The sequence below is a fragment of the Marmota flaviventris genome, chromosome 10 (genome assembly GCF_047511675.1).
Source record: "Marmota flaviventris isolate mMarFla1 chromosome 10, mMarFla1.hap1, whole genome shotgun sequence".
Taxonomy (NCBI): domain Eukaryota; kingdom Metazoa; phylum Chordata; class Mammalia; order Rodentia; family Sciuridae; genus Marmota; species Marmota flaviventris.
This window is the reverse complement of record NC_092507.1, coordinates 118356563-118379745: the sequence shown is the minus strand read 5'-3', so window position 1 is coordinate 118379745 and position 23183 is coordinate 118356563. Positions and strand designations below refer to the sequence as shown.

General features: G+C 49.7%; 1 protein-coding gene and 1 pseudogene across 3 annotated transcripts; both read left to right on the top strand.

The window, feature by feature from the left end:
- Window positions 1-762: 762 nt before the first annotated feature.
- On the top strand, window positions 763-21669 carry Sema4a (semaphorin 4A). 3 transcript variants are annotated; one of them, XM_027920773.2, is made up of 15 exons: window positions 763-964; window positions 1981-2148; window positions 4177-4337; window positions 5091-5150; window positions 5300-5398; window positions 5624-5726; window positions 6526-6642; window positions 6975-7099; window positions 7241-7413; window positions 9117-9267; window positions 14642-14822; window positions 18872-18990; window positions 19102-19259; window positions 19870-19970; window positions 20342-21669. In XM_027920773.2, exons 2-15 carry the CDS (start codon window positions 2010-2012, stop codon window positions 20929-20931), a joined length of 2277 nt encoding a protein of 758 aa, XP_027776574.2. In that variant the 5' UTR covers window positions 763-964; window positions 1981-2009; the 3' UTR covers window positions 20932-21669. The 3 variants fall into 3 exon arrangements, with proteins under 3 accessions (XP_027776574.2, XP_027776573.2, XP_071474440.1); XM_027920772.2 differs by having other exon boundaries at window positions 763-1254; XM_071618339.1 differs by lacking the exons at window positions 763-964; window positions 1981-2148; window positions 4177-4337; window positions 5091-5150 and having other exon boundaries at window positions 5309-5398; window positions 5607-5726.
- LOC114079550 (transcription initiation factor TFIID subunit 9-like) lies at window positions 14840-18865 on the top strand (annotated as a pseudogene).
- Window positions 21670-23183: the final 1514 nt, after the last annotated feature.

Here is a 23183-nt window from a genome sequence, read left to right as displayed (position 1 = left end):
GGCAGGAGGATCTCAATTGCTAGGCAATTCTGGACAACTTAGCAAGACCCTATCTCAAAATAAAAAAGGGACTGGGGAGCCCGGCATGGTGGCGCACGCCTGTAATCCCAGCAGCTCAGGAAACTGAGGCAGGAGGATCATGAGTTCAAAGCCAGGCTCAGCAATTTAGTGAGGCCTAAGCAACTCAGCGAGACCCTGTCTCTAAAGAAAATATTTTAAAAGGAATGGGGATATGGCTTAGTTAGTGGTTAAGCATCCCTGGGTTCAATACCGGTACCCCCCCCCAAAAAAAAAAATGGACTGGGGATGTAGCTCAGTGGAAGAGTGCTCCTGTGTTCAATCAGGAATAAATAAATAAATAGAATAAAAAATAGTGGCTCAACCAAAAGTGGGAGTTTGAAGGTCAGACTGCTATAGGGACTTCCCAGTGTGTAGGTGTGGTAAGGCCCCCACCGTATGGGTAAGTGAAAAGAGGAATATGAAAGACCATGATACCAAGTCTCCTATCTGGGAAATCTTGGGCAGGAGAAACCACAGCTGGGCTGGTTAGACTGGCTGGATAGAGAGGCAGGAGAATCACTGAAGTGACCCAGAAGGGCCTTTTCAACTTTCTGGATAGATTGAGGCAAGAGGCGGGCGGGCGGGAGGGAGGGAGGGAGGGAGAGAGGTGTGTCTCCTGGGAGGCCGAGAGGTTTTCTTTTTCCCCTCCCAACCCACTGACTTCCGCCCAAGCCAGGATCTGTCACAACTCGAGGTGGAAATTCTGGTTTCCCTGGCCAGGACTCCTGCGCTGGCTTTGGGACGATGGGTGCCTGGAGGACCGTGCTCCCATTCCAGCCGGGCTGAGCCTTCTCTCCCCTGCCTCCGGGGCCTGGGAACCTCCTCCTTCTTTCTCTGGGGTGGCATCCCCACCCCGAGTCTGCCACTGGGGGTTCCCGCTGTGGCTGGTCCCAGGGGATGTGAGGTGAGAGGGGCGACTGGGATTGGTGATCTCGGGGGAGTGTGCAGCAGAGCCCCAGGGAGGCCCCAGCAGGAGCAGAGATAAGACAGAAAGGGGACAGCTGCAGAGGCTGGGACACTGCCACCCAGGCCTCCCCTCAGGAAATACTGGTAGCCAAGCTGGCTGATGGACTGGCATCACCTCCCCGGAAGATGAGGGCCAGGTGGGCTCCGAGTCAGAGACCCTGAGCCCCCTGGGGCTGGGGGAGCGGTGAGAGCAGGCTGACTCAGACCGGGTGCCTGCCTGGGAACGGGGTGAGTACGGGGCACAGAGTGTCAACAGATCTAGAGGTGATGGGAGAATCAAGTCCAAAGAATCTATATTTTGAGTATAGGAACTTGCTCCCCAGAAAGTCCCCTGCCTAGGGCAAGCAATGATTTGGAGAGGGGAAGACTAGGTAGAAAAGACACAAAGACTTCCCCGAGAATAAGGCAAGAATCGTTGAAGCAGCCAGGCGCGGTGGCCCACGCCTGTAATCCCAGCAGCTCGGGAGGCTGAGGCAGGAGGATCGAGAGTTCAAAGCCAGTAGGGAGCAATTTAGTGAGGCCCTAAGCAACTCAGTGAGACCCTTTCTCTAGATTATATATATGTGTGTGTGTGTGTGTGTAATATATAATTATTTTTTTAAGGGCTGAGGATGTGGCTCGGTGGTTAAGCACCCCTGGGTTCAATGCCTGGTGCCAAAAAAAAAAAAAAAAATTAGAGCAGGGCTACAGATGGGAAGGAACAGGGTGGAGAGTGCCAGGACCCCTACCTTGGGGGCAAGTTAAGCCGCACTAAGCCGCAAGCTGAGTGCGATGGAAGCGAGAGGAGACTGAGGCCATTTCAGATGGGGAACTGTGCCCTCCCATGTACCCTCCCCGCCCCCCCCCCCCCCCCACTACACACACTTCTGCTGCCTGGGGCCCTGCGATTGGTCCTCAGTGAGGATGTGGTAAGAACTGGTCATCCAGAAAGTGCCCTGGTGCCTGTTTCTTCAGAGCCATCTGGTGATAGCTTCTGGCTGAGCATGGCCCTCCCAGCCCTGGGCCTGGACCCCTGGAGCCTCCTGGGTCTCTTCTTCTTTCAACTGCTGTTGCTGCTGCTGTCGCCGCTGACTGCAGAGAGTGGCGGGCAGGGACCTATGCCCAGGGTCAAATATTATGCAGGTAAGTGTCAGATGGGGAACGTGAACTGGGGGGAGAGGAGGAAGGAGAGGGGAAAATAGATATGAAGAAACAGGGTGCCAGGCAAGTGTTAGGCAACCACCGTGTTTGTGTGTGTGTTTGTGTGTGTGTGTGTGTGTGTGTGTGTTGAACCTGAGCCTTGTGCATGTTAGAAGAGCACTCTGGCACTGAGCTACATGCCCAGCCCAAGAAACAGAGAGGCGGAGGACCTGGGTGAAAGAGAGACAGTCAGAAATAGAAATTAAAACCGAGAAGCCACCTACCTGAGCTACAGATTCAGGGAACGGGCGAGAGGGGTCCCAGGTTCTCCAGGGCACCGCCTCTTTCATTTCTGCAAAGTTGGTGATTTCTTTTTTCCTTCCTTAAATGTCACCTTAAATCTGGGGCACCTTAAATCCCTAACTGCTTTCACACCCCCAAGTGCCCCAAAGTCAAGGCCCATGCTAGAGGATCATCTGCAGATCTGGTGACCCAGGGCATACCAGGCACAGGTAACCGGTGGAGATCATGCTGGACCATTCCCTGTCCATAGACACCAGGAGTATGAGCACTGCGATGGCCCGAGTAGGAAGTGGGCCCTGGACCCCTGCAGGCACAGTTCGGCTGGTTTTCTACTGAGGTCGTGGAGATGCTGGTTCTTTTATCTCTAGGGAGAGGGTTCAGGGAAAGACATGGCCCCTGTAGGAATCCTAGGGGCAGGTCTCCCGGGCACAGCTGTGACTTTCACATCTTTCTGGGGCAACCTGGTAAAGGAAATGTAGTTGCCTGTTTTTGTTGTTGATTTGGCCCTGGGACTTGAACCCAGGGGTGTTTTACCACAAAGTCAGATCCCAACCCTTTTTTAATTTTTTATTTTGAGGCAGGGTCTCGCTAAGCTGCTTAGGTCTTGCTCAGTTGCTGAGGCTGGCTTTGAACTTGCCATCCTCCTGCCTCCGCCTCCTGAGTCTCTGGGATCACAGGCGTGTGCCACTGTGCCTGACTTTAGTGCCACCAATGGAGAGGCCTCCTCTGGGTAGCCCTTCTCTCACGGAGCTCAGCCTCAGAGCGGGTTGGGGAGTAGAATGAGCAGACACTCGTGATGATCAGTTTGGTAACTGAGGGGTGTGCACAGTTCTCGGGGAGGCCTGGTCTCCCTGAGGCCAGCTCTTCTAGCACCTTCCCTACTTTCTTCTTCAACTTCCCTTAGTTGTCAGATACCCTGAGCCTGCAAAGGTAACAGGAGCCAGGCAGCCCTCTCGTGCTAAGATGTGTGGTGAGAGAGGAATCGAAGAGGTCCTTTCCCCCTCGCTGATGGGCTCATGGGACACACACACACACCACCACCACCACCACCACCACCACCATTACCACCACCACCACGCTATACTGGGGAAATGTACAGGACCTAAATGAGCCTCCCACAAACGGAAGCCTAGATGACATTCAGGGGTGGCCACCTAGACCTCAGAAAGGGAGAAAACATGTCTCCTCTCTGTACAATTTCTAGTGGTGGAAATTTCCTGTCATAGAGGAGGAGAAGGAGGTAGGTTAGTGGTAGAGGTGTCAAGGGGGACTCTTCCCCCCTCCCCCGACACTGTCCTGTCTGTCCCTCCCTTTCCTGTTTGTGGCTGGAAACACCTTTCTACCTGTCCCTTGGACTTCTGAGCCCCTCCCAGTGGGGATCAAGGTGCCCTTCCCACTGCAGCCCCGCAGTCCTGAAAGAGCAACCCCTGTGCTTCTCTTCATTTCCTTTCTGTCCGCCTGGGGTGCTGGCCACACTCCCCCAGTCCCAGGCTGTCATTACCCTGTCCCTGGCAGCTTCTCTCTGCTGTGGACTCATCATGCAAAGCTCCCGTGACTGCCAGCAGGGTGGGGAGCAGGGGCTGCAGGTGGAGAGGACTGGGTTCAGCTCCCAAGGTCCCTCTCCCAGGCCTTCTGCTGCTCTTGCCAACCTTGACCTTGTCCTGCCTTTGTCTTGGGAATCAGGTCCTGCCCATCAATTTCTGCTCACTGTCTCCTTCTCACCAACAGGGGATGGACGCCGGGCACTGAGCGTCTTCCACAAGAAGGGCCTCCAGGACTTTGACACTCTGCTCCTGAGTGGTGATGAGAACACTCTCTATGTGGGAGCTCGAGAGGCCATTCTGGCCTTGAATATAGAGGATCCAGGAGTTCCAAAGCAGAGGAACATGGTGAGGATGTTGGGGGTGCCTTGGGAGGGTGCCGGCAGCTGCCCCGCACTGGGGCTGCCCGCGGATGAATAACACCCCAATGGCCATTACATTGGTTGAATAATACCAACTGTTAAAATGGCTGGTCTGGAAATCATTGACATAGAAGATAAACATTGACTCAAATCATATCAATAATTTGATATCCACCCACGGAAGCTTCAGGGAGGGAGAGAGGAACAGGAAGGAAGGAAGAGAGGGTGTTAGCAATCACTGGTCAATTCCATGGTGTAGTCCGCGTGTGGCCTGTCGTCCACTTGCATCTATGTGGTGCTGGCAAAAACCGCCGGTTTTCTGGGGTGTGTCCCAGGAACTGATGTTTTAACAATGGCCCTGGGAAATGTGTGACATGACCACTGTTGCCGTATATATATGATGCTTTGCACTGGGTGTTTATGTAGACTACCTGGGGTGTCCATCCGCAGCCTGTGACCGTGACCAAGATCACTTAGTAAGTGCTAGAGCCTCCATGGGAACTCAGGTTTGTCTGATTTCTTAGGCAATGTCCTGCCACGGACCTGGGTCCTGGCGAATATTAGTATCAACAGGTTAATAGCCCTGATCACAAATAGATGTTGTTACTGTCCATTAGCATGTGATCAACCACCATGCCTACTGGCAATCTCATGCCAGATCTGAGAAGGGGATGGCAGGGCACAGAAGAGCTAAAGACCCCATTTCCCTTGGTCTCCCCTTCCCAACTCTCTATTTCAGATACCTTGGCCAGCCAGCGACAAAAAAAAGAGTGAATGTGCCTTTAAGAAGAGTAATGAGGTAAGTGGAGGTGGGGACATGGTGGCTCTGGGTAGAGAACCCCCGGTATCCCTAAGGCCATCATGGGATGACCTTAGATGGAAGTGAGCCTCTGGGGGTCCAGGAGTTTGGGGAAAGGGTCTGGAGGTCTGATTCTCTGTCTCCCCCAGACGCAGTGTTTCAACTTCATTCGTGTCCTGGTCTCTTTCAACACCACGCACCTCTACGCCTGTGGCACCTTTGCCTTCAGCCCAGCTTGCACCTTCATTGTGAGTCAGCTGACACCCAGCGCACAGGCCCCTGAACGTCACTTCTTACACCTACCCCAGCCTGTCCTCTGTAGCTCTGGAAAACTCTGGTCCCTTAGGACCCTCATGGGCTTCCTGGCCCCAGACAAATTCCCCTGTCGGTCCCTCTCCCTTCCTCCTCCTGCCCCTCATTTCCCAGATGTGAGACCCTGGCATTCTGGGCCCCCAGCCTCTCTCCCCCTCTAGGGACTCCAAGATTCCAACCTGTTACCCATCTCAGACAAGGTCATGGAAGGGAAAGGCCAAAGCCCCTTTGACCCTGCTCACAAGAACACAGCTGTCTTGGTGGGTGAGTGTCAGGCCTCCTGGTCCATCCCAACATCTGCCTTTTCTAGTCACTGTAAAATATGGAATATGACAGAGAGATGATCCAGGAGCCTCAGAACCTAAGATTTAGAGGAGAATCAGGCGTCTCGACCACCAACTCCTACTGGAACTGCCATAAGGAGATGGAGGGAGACAGGGAGATGTGGAGAGAAAAGAAGTGAGACACCTGGGAAGGGTGTCAGGCAGAGAACTGGGGTTCAGTCACTGTTCAACAAATGTGTACGTGTGCAGACATCTCCTCTGGTGGGCCAGACATGGGGCTGGGTATTAAAGTGGTTATAAAGAAGAAATCATGGCCCGATGCCTTCCCAGACACAAACCATTACAGTCTTCCCACTCTGACTTCCTGGAGGAGGTGGCCTTTGACTTCTGAGCAGGACTTGAAAGATATCAGGTAGAGGGACACAGAAGGTGTTCCAGGAAGAGAAAGGGAGGACCCAAGGTGTGCAAGCAGAAAATGCAGTCACCCTCTGAGATCAGTGAATGCAAGTGGTTCAGCTGGTATGTGAGGGAGTAAGCAGAGAAAGGCTGGAAGGGTGCCCAAACACAAAAGGTGACTCTGGTTATTTCCTGTGGAAAGACACGCCTAAAAAACGTGTCTGGTGCGTGCGTGCTGGGTGTGGGTGTGTGTTAGCTGGGTTTTGGGGGCTCTGCAAGAAGATATAGGAAGAATAAAGGGGCCAAGCTGGCCCTAGTCATAGGCAGGGCAGGGTGCCCTCCTTCTGCTAAGTTCTCCTCTCCTCCCCATCCTCCGGCCCTAGATGGGATGCTCTATTCTGGCACCATGAACAACTTCCTGGGCAGTGAGCCCATCCTGATGCGCACGCTGGGCTCGCAGCCTGTCCTCAAGACTGACACCTTCCTCCGCTGGCTGCACCGTAAGGATCTGACTTCCAGCCAGCATGGGTCTGGCCCCTTTCCGAGTCTGGGAGACCATAGAGTAGGTGCATTACTCTTAGGCACGGGGCGGGGGGGGGGCGGGTTCGCAGGGAAGAAGACAAACCTCCAGTTCTCAGGAGGTTTTCATCTTATGTAAATAAATTAAACAGGCAGCGCACGCGCGCACACACACCATCCCAAGCTGTGGGGATCTGAGGCAGCCGGTTTCATGGACCCCAGAATCAACCCAAGGGCTTTCACCAAGGGAGAACCCCGGCCATCAAGGTGCTCAACCCCTAATCCCATTTTGCTCCCCCCCACCCCCCCGCAGCGGACGCCTCCTTCGTGGCAGCCATCCCTTCGACTGAGGTCGTCTACTTCTTCTTTGAGGAGACAGCCAGCGAGTTCGAATTCTTTGAGAAGCTCCACACCTCCCGGGTGGCTAGAGTCTGCAAGGTCTGCTGCCTGGGCGGGAGGCGGGTCTGTCCGCGGGGGAGCCAATGGGGAGGTAGCAGAGGCGGGGCGGAATTCCGGATGCCCAATGGGAGGGCGGGTGGGCGGGGCCGAGGCGCCCCTTGACGGCTTGCGCTCCCGCAGAATGACGTGGGCGGTGAAAAGCTGCTGCAGAAGAAATGGACCACTTTCCTGAAGGCCCAGCTGCTCTGCACCCAACCCGGGCAGCTGCCCTTCAACGTCATCCGCCACGCAGTTCTACTGCCCGCCGATTCTCCCTCGGTTCCCCACATCTACGCGGTCTTCACCTCCCAGTGGTGAGCCGGAGGGCGGGAACACCTGGGCTAGAAGAACATCTGTGGCCGTGGCTCCCTGGCTCTCGGAAAGGAGACAGGAACCGATGTGCGAAGCACTTTGCATAGAAAGGCATTTGGTTGTCATGGCCTCCCAGGAATTTCACTCATGTCCTTCACATAGATGGGAAAAGTAAAGCTCAGAGAGGCTCCGACTAGTTCATATTCTAACTGGCTCTGAAATGATGGGGAAACGTTTACAAAAAAACATGTTAAAATCAATAAAATAGACAAGAAAATGGGAAGAAGTGGGAGAATACAAGACGCTAATAAAAATTTAGGCTGGGCGCAGTGGCGCCTGTCTTTGATCCCAGCGGCTCCGGAGGCCGAGACAGGAGAATCTCCAGTTCAAGGTCAGCCTCAGTAGTGGTGAGGAGCTAAGGAACTCAGTGAGACCCTGTCTCTAAAGAAAATACAAAAAGGGCTGGGGATGTGGCTCAGTGGTCCAGTGCCCCTGAGTTCAATCCCAGGTACTCCCCCGCCCCCAAATGCATATGGATTAAATAAATTGTTAAATACATTAAAGTAAAATGATTTAAATAAATAAATAAATAAAAACAGAAAGAGAAAGGAAAAAGAAAAAAAGAAGAAGAAGCTGTAGCAGCTAGAGTTAAGGCCAGTACATTACAAATACTTTCCATAAGACATTGTATAGTCCCTAGCTGTCAATCACGAATTTATCTCTGAGATTCCTAATGGCCAGGGCAAAGAGAGAAACACCATCAGTATTATTAGAGAAAAATAAAGTCTTTGCTTAGAGGCTGAGAACTGTTAACTGATTTTTCCAAAGTCTCTCAGCCAGGTCAGACCCCACAGTGTTTAGTGGGGGTCAGAAAACCACACTACGGACAGTGTGTTAAATACCAGAGTTATCTGTGTAAACAGGGTCTGGTATCCATGAGATCTAAGCTAAGGACTTGGTGTGTACGATGGTCAGGTTAAGAGAGAAAGAGAGAGCTGGGTGTGGTGGCAGATGCCTGTAATCCCAGTGACTCGGGATGCTAAGGCAGGAGGACTGCAAGTTTTTGAGGCCAGCCTCAGCAATTAAAGTTGCCCTAAGCAACTAGCAAGACCCTGTCTCAAAATTAAAAAAATTAAAAACAAAAAAGAGGGCTGGGAATGTGACTCTGAGGTAAAGTAGATTAAATCCTCAGTATAGAGAGAGAAAGAGAGAGAGAAAAATCTTCTGTCTCCATAGACCACAACTGAAGGGATAAAATTACTCAAAATACTCTGATAGTCAGGCTGTAGTAGATTCTCCGAGAACCAAGAATCCCAGGGACCCAAAGAAGAGAGCTTCATGTGGAGCCCTGATTTTCCCAAGGTCTGGAGCTGCTTGTTCTGCCTTTCCTATGGGGGTACCAGCCTAGCAAGATAGGCAGGAGCCACCCCAGGGACTGTGCCCCAATTAATTCTAATTAAGCATAATCACATTTCAGATTCTGAGATGGGCCTAGAGCCAGGCTGTGGGCTAGACTCAGGGAACTCCATGGGGCTCTCCCAACCCTTATCTCCATTGCAAGGGGAAGAAGAGGCAGTTGGAGGTTTGCCCAGTGCTTCACGCTCATGCCACCCTCTCCCTGAGGGTGGGCCAGGGCTGGAGGGGTTGCTGATTTGTACAGCAGAGAAAACCACAGATAGTATCTAACCTCTCTGGCTGTCTTCAGGCAGGTCGGCGGGACCAGGAGTTCAGCAGTGTGTGCCTTCTCTCTCGTGGATATTGAGAACGTCTTTAAGGGGAAGTACAAGGAGTTAAACAAAGAAACTTCACGCTGGACTACTTATAGTGACAGTGAGATCACCCCCCGCCCAGGCAGCGTGAGTATAATTCTACCCCGAGCAAAGCCCCTACTAAGAGGCATGGATATAATGTGTGTGCAGAAGCAACTGTCCTACCGTGGGAAGTGCCCAGTAACTTAGTTACCTACCAGTCCTGTCTGGAGCTGGGTCGGTTTCTTACAAATGCTGACGCTGGCCCATTTATATTCTACCTAGCCCAGCTGCCCACACCCCACAGGTGTCCGATGCCATCCTACATCCAGCACAGTTGCTAGGCACCTCCTCTCCAAGACTAAATGCACACCAAATATCTGGATATTAAGGCATATATATGGGCTGTGTATCAGACTGGCTTGGGCATCTTCACCTGCATTTCTTATGTGATTTTCTTTAAAATCAGAGTTATATATAACTAATTTAAAAAGTCAAAACGATCTACAGAATTGTATCCAAAAAACAGCCCTATCTGGGCATGATTGGCACATGCCTATAATCCTAGCTGCTGGGGAGGCTGATACAGGAGGATCGCAAGTTGGAGGCCAGCCTGGCTAATTTTGTGAGACCTGGGAAACTTACTACATGGCTCAACTGTGAGAAATAGCATGCATAATATAATATTAGTCTACCAGACACAGTGGTGCATGCCTGTATTCCCAGCAGCTCAGGAGGCTGAGGCAGGAGGATCTTGAGTTCAAAGCCAGCCTCAGCAACATAGCAAGGCCCTAAGCAACTTAGCAAGTCCCTATCTCTAAAAAGTGCTGGGGATATGACTTAGTGGTTAAGCGCTCCTGGGTTAAATCCCTAGAGTGTGCACACACACAATATATATAACATATAAAATAATATATATAACATAAAATGTTATTCTGCGTTTTTGCATAAATTTTGATTCTCCTGAGGTTAGTAATTCTCTTTTTTAAATTAAATTATTTATTTATTCTAATTTGTTATATATGACGGCAGAATGCAATTCAATCTATTATTACACATATGGAGTACAATTTTTCAAGTTTCTGGTTGTACATAAAGTAGTTTTACACCATTTATGTCTTCTTACATGTACTTAGGGTAATGATGAACATCTCATTCCACTGTCTTTCCTATCCCCATGCTCCCTCTCTTCCCCTCCCTCCCCTCTGCCCTATCAAAAGTTCCTCCATTCCTCCCATGCTCCCCGCAACCCCATTATGAATCATTATCCTCATATTAAAGAAAACATTCAGCCTTTGGTTTTTTGGGATTGGCTTACTTCACTTAGCATAATATTCTCCAAATCCATCCATTTACCTGCAAATGCCATTATTTTGTTCTCTTTTAATGCTGAGTAATATTCCATTGTGTATATATACCACAGTTTCCCTATCCACTCATCTACTGAAGGGTATGCAAATTGGGGCAGCCAATCTGGAAAGCACTATGGAGGTTCCTTGGAAAACTGGGAATGGAACCACCATTTGACCTAGCTACCCCACTCCTCAGTTTATACCCAAAGGACTTAAAAACAGCACAGTACAGGGACACAGCCACATCAATGTTCATAGCAGCACAATTCACAACAGCTAAACTGTGGAGTAATTATCTTTTTTTTTTTTTCCTGCTTGCTTTGTTTTCTAAGTTCTTATCTCTCCTTCAACCTCAGACTCCTTCTGAATTATCTGAATATCTCTGAAGACAGACCTGTTAGCTGTTTAGCAGTTTCATGTTCCTGGAGAGCTTCACATCTACCCCTGTCTAGACAGATGGCCCCTTGCATTAGCTGCAATCCTGGAGTCCCCCTTTGTCATCATCCTGGGGATTCCCTGGCCATCTTCCTGACACATACTGTGATTGTGGTTTTTGCATTCCGTGGCTTCCTCTTTTTTTCCTTTCTTTCTTTTTTTTTTTTTTTTTTGTACCAGAGATTGAACAACCAGGGCCACTTTACCACTGAGCCACATTCCCAGTCTATTTATTTATTTATTTATTTATAATTTTAAGACAGGCTCTCACTCAGTTGTTGAGGGTCTCTCTCAATTGCTGAAACTGGTCTTGCACTTGCAATCTGCCTGCCATGGCCTCCCCAGTTGTTGGGATTATGGGCATGTACCACCACATCCCCCTAAATTAAATGTTGTTAAAGAGGAGGCCCTAGGTTTAATCTCTGACACTGAAAAAAAATATTCTATTGAACTATTTCTCCTCCTTCCTTCCTGTCGTCTTTCTTTCTTTCTTTTTTTTTTTTTTTTTTTTAGATGGGGTTTGTTCTGATGCTCAGAGGCTGGCCTCAGACTTCTAGACTCCAATGATTCTCCAGCCTCAGCCTCCCAGTGGCTAGGACTACAGGTGCACACCACCACACACCCACAGTGTAGATATGGATATTTCCTTTCCATTTTCTCTTGAATTTATTTGTTTGTCTTAGAGTTTTCTACAGTCTGGATCTTGATTGCATCTGGTGTCATTTAAGTATTTCTTGTAAATTGTTCAGTGGTTGAATCTAGAGATTTAATCAGATTCAGGTTTGATTAAAAATCATAACCATAGCTATTTTATTTTTTATGCTTTTTTTTTTTTTTTTTGTGTGTGTGTGTGTGTGTGTGTTCCTGGGGTTTGAACCCAGGGCCTTTACATGCAAGGCAAGCACTGTACCAACTGACCTATATCCCCAGCTTTGATTTTTGTGGGCAAGATTGCTACATTGTGGTTGTTTTCACTTCCTTCTGGCTACATGCAAAGTCTAGCTGCCCAGTGAAGTAAAGATTCCTCTTTTGCAGAATTCTATTCTTGTCTTCTGAATGTTCTTTTCTAAACTTTTTGCATTTTTTAAAAAATATTTTTGAGTTGTCAATGGACCTTTATTTTATTTATTTTTAATGTGGTGCTAAAAGAATCAAACCCAGTGCCTCACACATGCTAGGCAAGCACTCTGCCACTGAGCCACAGCCCCAGCCCTTCTAAATATTCTATCTCTTCTCACTTAGGATAGTAATGATAGTTTTCTGTGATATTTTCTTCTCCCTGAATCATTTCTGTTTCCTCTTAGGTATTTCTTTGTTCTTTCCCCCACCCCTTTGTTTGGTTTCTTTCTTTCATGTTTGTAGCTTTACTCAGAAGTCTGGTCGTCCTTGCGATCTACTCTGCATATGTGTTTTGGTACTGGGGGGTTGAAACGGAGGCACTTTGCCACTGAGTCACATCCCCGGTTCTTTTTATTTTTTAAAATATTTTTATATTTTATATTTTATTTTGAGATTGCTGAGGCTGGCCTTAAACTTGTCATCCTCCTGCTTTGGCCTCCCTAATTGCTGGTATTACAGGAGTATACCACCATGCCTGGCTGTTCTGTCTGCTTCTTAAACTGACTTTCAAATAATCTTCTTTATTTATTCTCCCTTTAACTTCACTTCCAGAGGTAGCTTGGTCCATAATTCACACACTTTAGGAATTCTATCTTTTAAATCAGATGGTTTAGGGGGTCCCCCTAGGGGTACCTGAAGAAGGTTCTTCTCTCCCGTAAGTTGTAAATCGTTTGTTCATTTGCTTAACAGTGTCTAAAATGTGAATGCTGTTTGCTTTCATTCCTGTTCTCCACACCACTCTGCTCTAGGTTTATGACTTTAAAAAGAAATCCCTCCAGGTACAGTAGCACATGCCTGTAATCCCAGAGGCTGGGGAGGCTGAGGCAGGAGGATTGTGAGTTCCAGACCAGCCTTGGCAATTTAGTGAGGCCCTAAGCAACTAAGAGAGACCCTGTCTCTAAATAAAATATTAAAAAGGGCTAGAGATGTGGCTCAGTGGTTAAGCATCCCTGAGTTCCATCCCTGGTACAAAAACCAAACAAACAAATAAACAAAAAAGAAATCCCTTTGGGCTGGGTGTGGTGGTGCATACCTGTAATTCCAGCAATTTGAGAGGCAGAGGCAGGAGGATTGCAAGTTTGAGGCCAGCCTTGGCAATTTAGCAAGATCTTGTCTCAAAATAAAAAGGGCTACAGTGCCCCTGGATTCAATCCCCAATTCTGGAAAAAAAAAAAAAATCCCTTTGGGAGGAGGTGAAAGTAGGCGTATGTGTTCTAACTGGCATCAAAATGGGATGTAGATGCTATTACCTCACTTTACAGATGAGGAAGTTGAAGTTCAGAGAGGTGAAATAACTCACCTAAGTCTACAGTGGTAGGTGACAGAGTTTGGGCTGTCATCGAGAGATGCTCTTGGTTGTGGAAAACAAGGATCCTGACTGATGATCAGGATAAAGGTGTCCCAGAGTCCTAGCATGCCTGTGTTGGCAGGGCCTTTAGAGAACAGCTGGTCCTACCCCCTCATTTATGGGTGAGAAAAAGGAGGCTCAGATGGAGAAGGGACTCTCCCAGAGTCATGCATCAAGTTCATGCAAAACTGTGATGAGAAACACTGCGTGCCACACCACCCCTTCCTGTGATGTCCCCCATGCAGTCACCGACTCAGCAAACAGTTCCTGAGCACCCTCATGCCAGGTCCTGTGCTGTACCCGGGGCTAGAGACATGTGCAAAACATGGTCATTGCCTGCATGAAGCCTCTCCTGCTTCCTGCTGACTTCCAGGTATCTCTGATGCAGGTACGAGGAGGACAGCAGTAACAGCGAACCTTTCCTATGTAGTGGGCATTGAACCCAAAGGGGCTTAATCACTGAGCCACATCCCCAGCCCTTTTAATTTATTTTATTTTTGGCAGGGTACTGGGGATTGAACTCAGGGGCACTCAACCACTGAGCCACATCCCCAGCCCTATTTTGTATTTTATTTAGAGACAGGGTCTCACTGAGTTGCTTAGTGCCTTGCTTTTTGCTGAGGCTGGCTTTGAACTCGCGATCTTCCTGTCTCAGCCTCCCGAGTTGCTGGGATTACAGGTGTTTGCACCACTGCCCCTGGCAGCCCTTTTTATTTTTATTTTTTATTGTTTTGGTACTGGGAATTGAGCTTATGGCCACTTAACCACTGAGCCACATCCCCAGCCCTTTTTATTCTTTATTTTGAGACAGGGTCTCGCTAAGTTGCTTAGGGCCTTGCTAAATTATGGAGGCTGGCCTCGAATTTGCGATCCTCCTGCCTCGGTTTGCTGAGTTGCTGGGATTACAGGCATGTGCTACTGCGGCTGACAGCAGTTAACCTTTCTTGAGGACTTACCGCATGCCAAGCACTGTTTTGATTATTTATATTAGTGCATTTTATCTTCATGGGGGGCCTGTGAGGTGGGTATTGGCGACATGCCCAGTTCATCATTGAGGAACCTCAGGCATGCTGAGGCCGGGACTCAAAGCCAGGCAGCTCCAGAATCTGAGCTTTATCCACCCTCCTAAGATAAGAGAAGGCAAGGGGAGGAGGGAGGGGAGAGAAGGGGCAATGGATGGGCTGAAGAGATGGGCCAGCCAACCTGATCTGCCTCCTTCCTCCATCAGTGCTCCGTGGGTCCCTCCTCTGATAAAGTCTTGACCTTCATGAAGGACCATTTCCTGATGGATAAGCAGGTAGTGGGCACGCCCCTGCTGGTGAAGTCTGGCGTGGAGTACACACAGCTCGCGGTGGAGACAGCCCCGGGCCTTGATGGGCATGATCATCTGGTCTTGTACCTGGGCACCTGTGAGTAAGGGGCTCGGGGCACTTCCTAGAGCAGGGGCGAAGGAGGGAGGACCTTTCAGTCCAGTCACTTACTCATGGTTTTACAGATGTTTAGTGCGCCTGGCACTCTGCTGGTCTCCAGTACTCTGTTCTGGAAATCCAGTAGAGAACAAGGCAATCCAGTCCCTACTCTTTCTGTGCTTTTGGTTTTCGAGGGGACACAGGGAGGTCTTTGATGGGGCTAGCGAGAGCTGCTTGTCTTGTGGGTAAAGCCGAGTTAGAGGGTGAAGAGTGAGTGTGTAGAGGAGAATCGGAAACAGTGTATAGAGATCACTCCTTTTTTCTTTTCTTTCTTTTTTCTTTTTCTTTTTTTTAGTGCTGGGGACTGAACTCAGGGTCTTGTGCGTGCTAGGTAAGCACTCAACCACTGAGCTACACACCATCCCTGAAAGAGCCCTGAGATCACTAGTTCAGCTGGGAAAGTAGCTCAGTGGTGGAGTGTTTGTGTAGCATGCGTGAGCCTCTGGGTTGGATCCCCAGCACCACCTGTTGTCAGGCTTCTTTTTTCTTATAGATGGGAAAGATGAAAAGAATCGAAGAGGGGCTGGAGCTCAGGGGTAGAGCGCTTGCCTAGCATGTGTGAGGCTTTGGGTTTGATTCTCAGCACTGCAAATAAATAAATAAGATAAAGGGAAAAATATAAAGAATCAAGGAGACCGGGTGATGGTAAAAAGATAGTAAAAGATGGTAAAAAGGCAGGCGCTGGGCATGGTGCCACACGCCTGTAATCCCAATGGTTTGGTGGGAGCTGAGGCAGGAGGATTACAAGTTCCAGGCCAGCCTGGGCAACTTAATGAAATCCTGTCTCAAAATAAAAATAAAAAAGGGCTGAGGATATAGCTCAGTTGGTAGAGTGCTTGCTTTGCATGCACAAGGCCCTGGGTTCAATCCCCAGCAGAACACACATAAAACAATAATAATAAAATAAAATAAAAGGGCTGAGATATAGCTCAGTGATAGAGCACTCCGGGTTCATTCCCCAGTATCACAAAACAAAACAAAACATCAGACACAAATCTGTGTCCTGACAGAATAGGCAAAGATAGACAATAAGCATCCTGAGTAAGTAAATTACATAATATCATAGTATGTTAGTTATGACATTAGAAAATCCAGTAGAGCGTTGTAAGGAGGAATCAGGAATACCAGTAGAGGTTGCAATTAAAAAAAGATATTTTAGGCTCCTCCCCGTAGTGTGCCCGGCTCTCTTACAGTTGCTGTGGAGGATTATGTTGTTAAGGGACATTCTGCTCACCGGTATTCCAAGCTTTGAAAAAACTACACTATGCAAAGAACTTGTATCAAGATCAGGACTGAGGGCTGGGGATATAGCCCAGTTGGTAGAGTACTTGCCTTGCACAGACAAGGCCCTGGGTTCAATCCCCAGCACCACACACACACACACACACACACACACACACACACACAAAGATCAGGACTGAAATACATGAAATCAATGTGGGTGATTTGGCTCAAGACGTTTGATCACCGGATATCATGGAGTCTGGCAAGATGGCTTCTCCCATGAACATTACAGAAAGACACACAGATGATGGCACAAATCGTGAAGGATATGGGATTGCAGAATTTGAGCCAAGAGTTATAAATCAGATGTTGGGATTTGCCTTCTAATATGTGGCCCCAATTCTAGATGATGCTAAAATTTATCCCAGCCATGCTAAGAAGCTACTGTGGATGCAGATGGTGAGTGATTGGCAATCTGGCGTGGAGCTGACCAGTCTTCACCTTTCTTCCCCCAGAAAATTTTTTTTTATTAGATATTGCAAGGCAAAGAAATCAAATTCCTTTGCCATTGATCAGGCCATATTCAGATCCTAGATTGCCTCCTGATGGATATTGCTTAACAGCTACAAAGTATAGGCTCAAGTTTTTACAAAAAAAAAAAGCATGTGCTTCTGTGGGGAGAATAACAGTTCCGTGGTTAAGTGTTGGTTCAGTTACTAGCAGACCAAGGACTCCCACACTGGGCACACCAACCCTACAAACCATGTTGTCCCATGTCTGTTTCAGCTAAGTAGGGACTCCAACGTCTCCATCAGGGCACAGGTTTACCAACAGAAGCCTCAATTCCTGCAGCATCAGCAGTTCAGAATGTTGTGATTAATGATGGAATCATTGTTAATTGGATAAAAAAATTCCTTTTTTAAAAATTTTGTTAGCTGTTGACGGACCTTTATTTTATTGACTTATTTTTATGTGGTGCTGAGAATTGAATCCAGTGCCTCCGGCTTGTTAGGCAAGCGCTCTACCACTGAGCCACAGCCCAGCCCCCAAAACATTCTTTTTTTTTTAAAGAGAGAGAGAGACAGAATTTTTTATATTTATTTTCGGCGGACACAACATCTTTGTTTGTATGTGGTGCTGAGGATGGAACCCAGGCCGCACGCATGCCAGGCGAGCACGCTACCGCTTTGAGCCACATCCGCAGCCCCAAAACATTCTTATTATCACTAATATGGTATCATCACAAAATACTGCCAATGAATCATCAAATGCATCAAAAAGAAAACGAGAAGATGACGATAATGATGATGATGATGATGACCACTATGACGACGACAACCACTATGATAATTTGTAATCTGGCTTTGATGCATGTAATACTTTTTTTTTGGGGGGGTGGATACCAGGGATTGAACTCAGGGGCACTCGACCACTGAGCCACATCCCCAGTCCCGTTTTGCATTTTATTTAAAGACAGGGTCTCGATGAGTTGCTTAGCACCTCGCTGTGGCTGAGGCTGGCTTTGAACTTGCCATCCTCCTGCCTCAGTCTCCCGAGCCCCTGGGATTACAGGTGTGCACTCCCTCACCTGGCCTGCATACTTGGTCTTAAACCCATTGTACTGAAATTAAAGAAGCACAATGGAAGTTTTCAAGTTGTATTTTGGAAAACTTAAGTAGTATTTGATGATTAAATAGTAGTTACTGTTCTTATCAATTGAAATTCTGGATTTTCTTTAATAGGACCTGTAATGGTTTTCATCAGCCTTTATATTTAAAAAATAAAGTTGTTCATTGATTTGTTTAAAAAGACATTTTATTATATTTTATAATATATATTAATTATATATGTATATATAAAATATATGATATATATTTTAATATATGTATGTGTGTGTATTTACACACACACACACACACACATATACCTATGTATATTAGAGACAGGTCTCTACGTTTCCTGATTAGGTTGCAGGTTTTTATGTGTTGCTTTTTTTTTGTACTGGGAGTTGAACTCAGAGTTTCCCGCTTGCCAGGCAAGTAGGTTGCAATTTTGTTTTTTTAATATTTATTTTTTAGGGGCTGGGGATGTGGCTCAAGCGGTGGCGTGCTCGCCTGGCATGCGTGCGGCCCGGGTTCGATCCTCAGCACCACATACAAACAAAGATGTTGTGTCCGCCAAAAACTGAAAAATAAATATTAAAAAATTCTCTCTCTCTCTAAAAAAAAAGAGAGAGAGAGAGAGCGCCTACATTAAAAAAAAATATTTATTTTTTAGTTGGACACATATCTTTATTTACTTATTTTTATGTGGTGCTAAGGATGGAACCCAGGGCCTCGCACTTGCTAGGCGAGCGCTCCACCGCTGAGCCACAACCCCAGCCCGTGGTTGTAGTTTTTTAAAAGGTGGTCAGGGCCTCACCAAGGCACCTGAGTAGAGACATTTGATGCATGTGATGGAGGCCAGTGATGCGATTTTCAACAGGGGCAGTCAGCTGCCCACTGCCCATGTCTTTGGAGAAAGAGGGACCTGGGTTTTCTCCAGCAATGGAGTTTTCAGGCAGTTGCAAAGGAAAGGGAGCAGCCCAAGGACTCTAAGTCATTTACAAGAGCCCTCCACCTGTGGGCATGGAGGACAGTGAGTGGCCTGGCTGATCCACCCAGTGCACCCTGCACTTCAGGAGTGTTTGGCAGCTGGGGAGGCCACCCAAGGCTGAGAGGGCTCCAAGAGCCAGGGGAGAAGCTTCCAGCTCTGTTTATCCACAGCCACAGGGTCTCTGCACAAGGCTGTGGTGAGTGGGGATGGTGATGCCTATCTGGTTGAGGAAATCCAGCTGTTCCCTGACCCCGAACCTGTTCGTAACCTGCAGCTGGCCCCCACCCAGGTGAGAAGGGACCTGATCCTCAAATGGCCACCTAGTAGGGCTGGCCTTGGGGGCTGGGTCGGGCTGGCCCCTGGGCCTGGGTTGTCTTGACCCTCTTCATCTCTATTCCAGGGCGCACTTTTTGCGGGCTCCTCGGGAGGTGTCTGGAGGGTGCCCCGAGCCAACTGCAGTGTCTACGAGAGCTGTGTGGACTGTGTTCTTGCCCGAGACCCCCACTGTGCCTGGGACCCTGAGTCTCAAATCTGCCGCCTTCTTTCTGCCCCCAACCTGTGAGTGCCAGTCCTGGAAGGTGGCTAAGACGGGCCCCTGAGACCTTCGGACCCGGCTTCTGCTTTGCTCTGCCCTCTCCTGGGGCCACTGACACATCACTCCAGAGGCCAGGGACCCTCTGTGTGGGTTCCTAGGACAGCGTGTGGCCAGGGGTTCTGAAGCTCTCTAGCTATCCCAGCTTCTGCATCCTCCCCTCCTTTCCTCCTAGTCTCCCTGACCCCCCTTCTGCCACCCTACACTTCCCTCCCTTCCTTTTCTTGTTCCTTAATTTTTTGGGGGGAATGGGGGGGGGCTCTGGGTTTTAAATTCAGCGGCACTTTACCACTGACCTACATTCCCAGTCCCTCCCCTTTTTTGGTACTGGGGATTGAACCCAGGGCTGCTTAATCATTGAGTGACATCCCCAACCCTTTTAATTTTTCTATTTTGAGAAGGTCTCACTCAGTTGGTTATGACCTTACTGAGTTCCTGAGGTTGGCCTCAAACTTGTGATCCTCCCACCTCAGCCTCCTGAATGGCTGGGATTGCAGGTGTGCACCACACGCCTGGCTTTCTGTTCCCATGTTTGTCTGTCTCGACGGATGACTTTTGTGTGCTTTGCCCCTTCAGGAATTCCTGGAAGCAGGACATGGAGCGTGGAAACCCAGGGTGGGCGTGTGCCAGTGGCCCCATGGGCAGGAGTCACCGGCCTCAGAGCCGTCCGCAAATCAGTGAGTGTGGGACCAGGGAGGCTGAAAGGCTCTGGAGGCCTTCTGAGTGGGGTGGGCCTTTCTGCTCCACGCCTGACTTGAGACCTGAGCTTCAGGGCTGGGACCCATCTGGGTCCTGGCTGGAGGAGGAACAGCGGGAATTCTGAGCTGGAGACAGCTGGGATTCGGGTTGGGTTGGAAGTCAGTTTTGGTGTCAGAGTTGTGGTTCCAGGGACTGGAAGTTAGTGTGGGGTCCAGGCTGGAGACAGACCGGGGTGACACCGAGCTGGGAGCTGATATAGAAGCTGGCAATGAGGTGGGGTCTTGGTGGAGGTTAAGGACTCTCCCGTCCTCCTGCTTCCTTAACAGCTGTGGCTTTCCTTGTCTTCCAGTTAAAGAGGTCCTGGCCGTCCCCAACTCCATCCTGGAGCTCCCCTGCCCCCACCTGTCAGCACTGGCCTCCTACCACTGGAGTCACAGCCTGGCGGCCATCCCAGAAGCCTCTTCTGCCGTCTATAACGGCTCCCTCTTGCTGTTGCCCCGGGATGGAGTCGGGGGCCTCTACCAGTGCGTGGCCACCGAGAACGGCTTCTCGTACCCCGTGGTCTCCTACTGGGTGGACAGCGAGGAGCAGGCCCTGGCCCTGGATCCTGAACTGGCGGGCATCCCCCGGGAGCGCGTGGAGGTCCCCCTGACCAGGGTCGGTGGTGGGGCTGCCGTGGCTGTCCAGCGCTCCTACTGGCCCCACTTCCTCGTTGTCACCGTCCTGCTCGCCCTAGTGCTCTCGGGCGCCCTCATAGTCCTCCTCGCCTCCCCCCTGGGGGCACTCCGGGCTCGGGGCAAGGTCCAGGGCTGTGGGAGCCCGCCCCCTGGGGAGAAGGCCCCCCTGAGCAGGGAGCAGTGTCTCCAGCCCCGCAAGGACTGCAGGACCTCCGTCAGTGACACGGACGCTGACAGCCGTCTGGGCACGGAGGTGGCTTAAACTCTGGGCTCGGGCAAGAGCCCTTGCTGAGCAGAGCTGGCTCCTGGCCGTGCTGCAGGGCAGCCCTGACTGGGGGAGTAGCACAAGTGACTGTCCTCCTTCCATGACCGGAGCTTGTCCTGCCTTGCTGAGCCGCCAACGGCACCCAGCGGAGCCCCGCGCAGCAGCCTGCGGGCCTCCCTACAGGACTCCCTTCCACCAAGCACAGAGGCTCTGTCGGGGGAGGCTGCCCCGGGCCTGCACCACAACAGGGGGACCTGGAGAGGACCCTGCAGTTCTGGCCACTCCAGGGACCCTCCAGAAACTTACTGAGATATGGAAACCCCGACTGCTCCAGGACCCCGTATTGACCAACGGACACCCCAATGACTGTGACTGGACCTGGTCCTGGAAACTCCACCTTGAATGCAGCTGCCACCTCGGACACCAGCCTCCCTCCTCCCAGGGGTCTCCAGGATTCTGCAGGGAGCTGCCACTCCTGCTCCCCTTACCAACCACACACCACTGACTCTAGGAACTAGTCTTTCCTAAAGTCTGACCATCTTCCCTCTTGCTTCCATTTGGGCAGATTGTATTCTTTCTGCCCGACTAGAAGGGCAGGGGTAATCTGAGCCTTGTTCACTTCTTTACCCTTGCTGACCCCTTGTCCTCTGTCCTCTCCCCTTCCCTGTGTTTTGAGATTCTGAACAATGCTTGTCACAGACAGATTATTTTTTATTAAAAAGACAAAGCTTGTGACTGGTACTGTTTTCGGGGGAGCAGGGTGTTCCCAGAGGACAGCCAGGATAATGCAGCAGCGAGAGGCCTGAGAACACAGGGCGGACCCACCACTGGGTTTGTGGGTTGAATGCCCGAGGACCTCTGCTGCCTGCCAGAGCCCTCTCCTGCACACTGGGGTTGCTGGGGAGCACCCTGAACCTTTTCTGCAGCACTCACCGGCCTCAGCTTGTGCCTGCTAGACAGGTGACACCTCGTCATTACTGTCACTACCGACTCCCTTGCAGGGCGCCCACAGTCGCCGTCCCCAGCTCTCCCACACTTCTCGTGACTCCAGCTCAGCCCCCTGAGCAGCAGTTGGCTTCAAGTCTTGGTAGACGAATTTATAGAAAGACGATGCAGCCACCCCCTCCTGGCCATGTCCCTCTCAATATCTGACAAACAAGGCTCTGTCCACACCCCCACACCACCTTCCCCCTCTCCCTCCCGCCAAGGAGGTACAAGTCCTTCCTCCCACCAAGAGCACTCTCTGTCGCGGCTAGGAGTTTGTCCTGTAAATCACTGACCTGGACCACCATGCCCACACCACTTGACCCACTCCCTCTGTGTTTTTTTGATGCAGGAGATTGAACCCAGGGACATTTTACCACTGAGCCACATCCCCAGCCTTTTTATTTTTTATTTTGAGGCAAGGTCTCCCTAGGTTCTCCAGGCTGTCCTTGAACCTTCCATCCTCCTGCCTCAGCCTCGGGAGTTGTTGGGATGGCAGGCGTGGGCTGCTCTGCCTGGCTCCGCTTGGTTTCCTTCTGTCTTCAGGTAGGACAATAACCCTCCCCAGAACTCCACCCATTCCGTCCACCCCCTCTCCCTCTCTCTGTCAACACCAGCAGACATCTGCTATGGTCCCCTCCACCGACTCTGTCGCCCTCCTTCTTTAATCCTCTGTGATTTGGTTTATTTTCCCCCTCCTCCCACCTCAAATGACTTTCCCTAGAGTACCTATAAGCCTTTAACTGAGGAATTCAACCTTGACCTTTGAGCCGCTGGGATTACAGGCCTGAGCCCCCACCCCTGGCTGGACCACACACTTTGGTCACTCTCGTCTACTAAAGGGTTTTATCTATCTGTTTGTTTACTTATTTGTTGGTATGTATTTATCTTGCAGTACTGGGAACTGAACCCAGTGGTGATTTACCACTGAGACACATCTCCATCCTTTTGTTTTTTGAGATAGGGTCTTGCTAAGTTGCTTAAGGCTTCATGAAGTTGCTGAGACTGGCCTCAAATTTGCATTCCTCCTGCCTCAGCCTCCCCAGCCACTGGCATTATAGGCATACTCCACCATGCCCTTAGCCGCTTTTTAAGTGTACAGTTCAGTAGCATCAACTACAGTCACATTCTTGAGAACAGGTGTCTAGACTTTTTGCATCTCGCAAAACACAAACTCTGGGCCCTGGTAACTACCTTTTGACTTTTCGTTTTCATGAATTTAGCTACTCTAGGTTACTCTCATAGTGAAATTACAGAGTATCTGT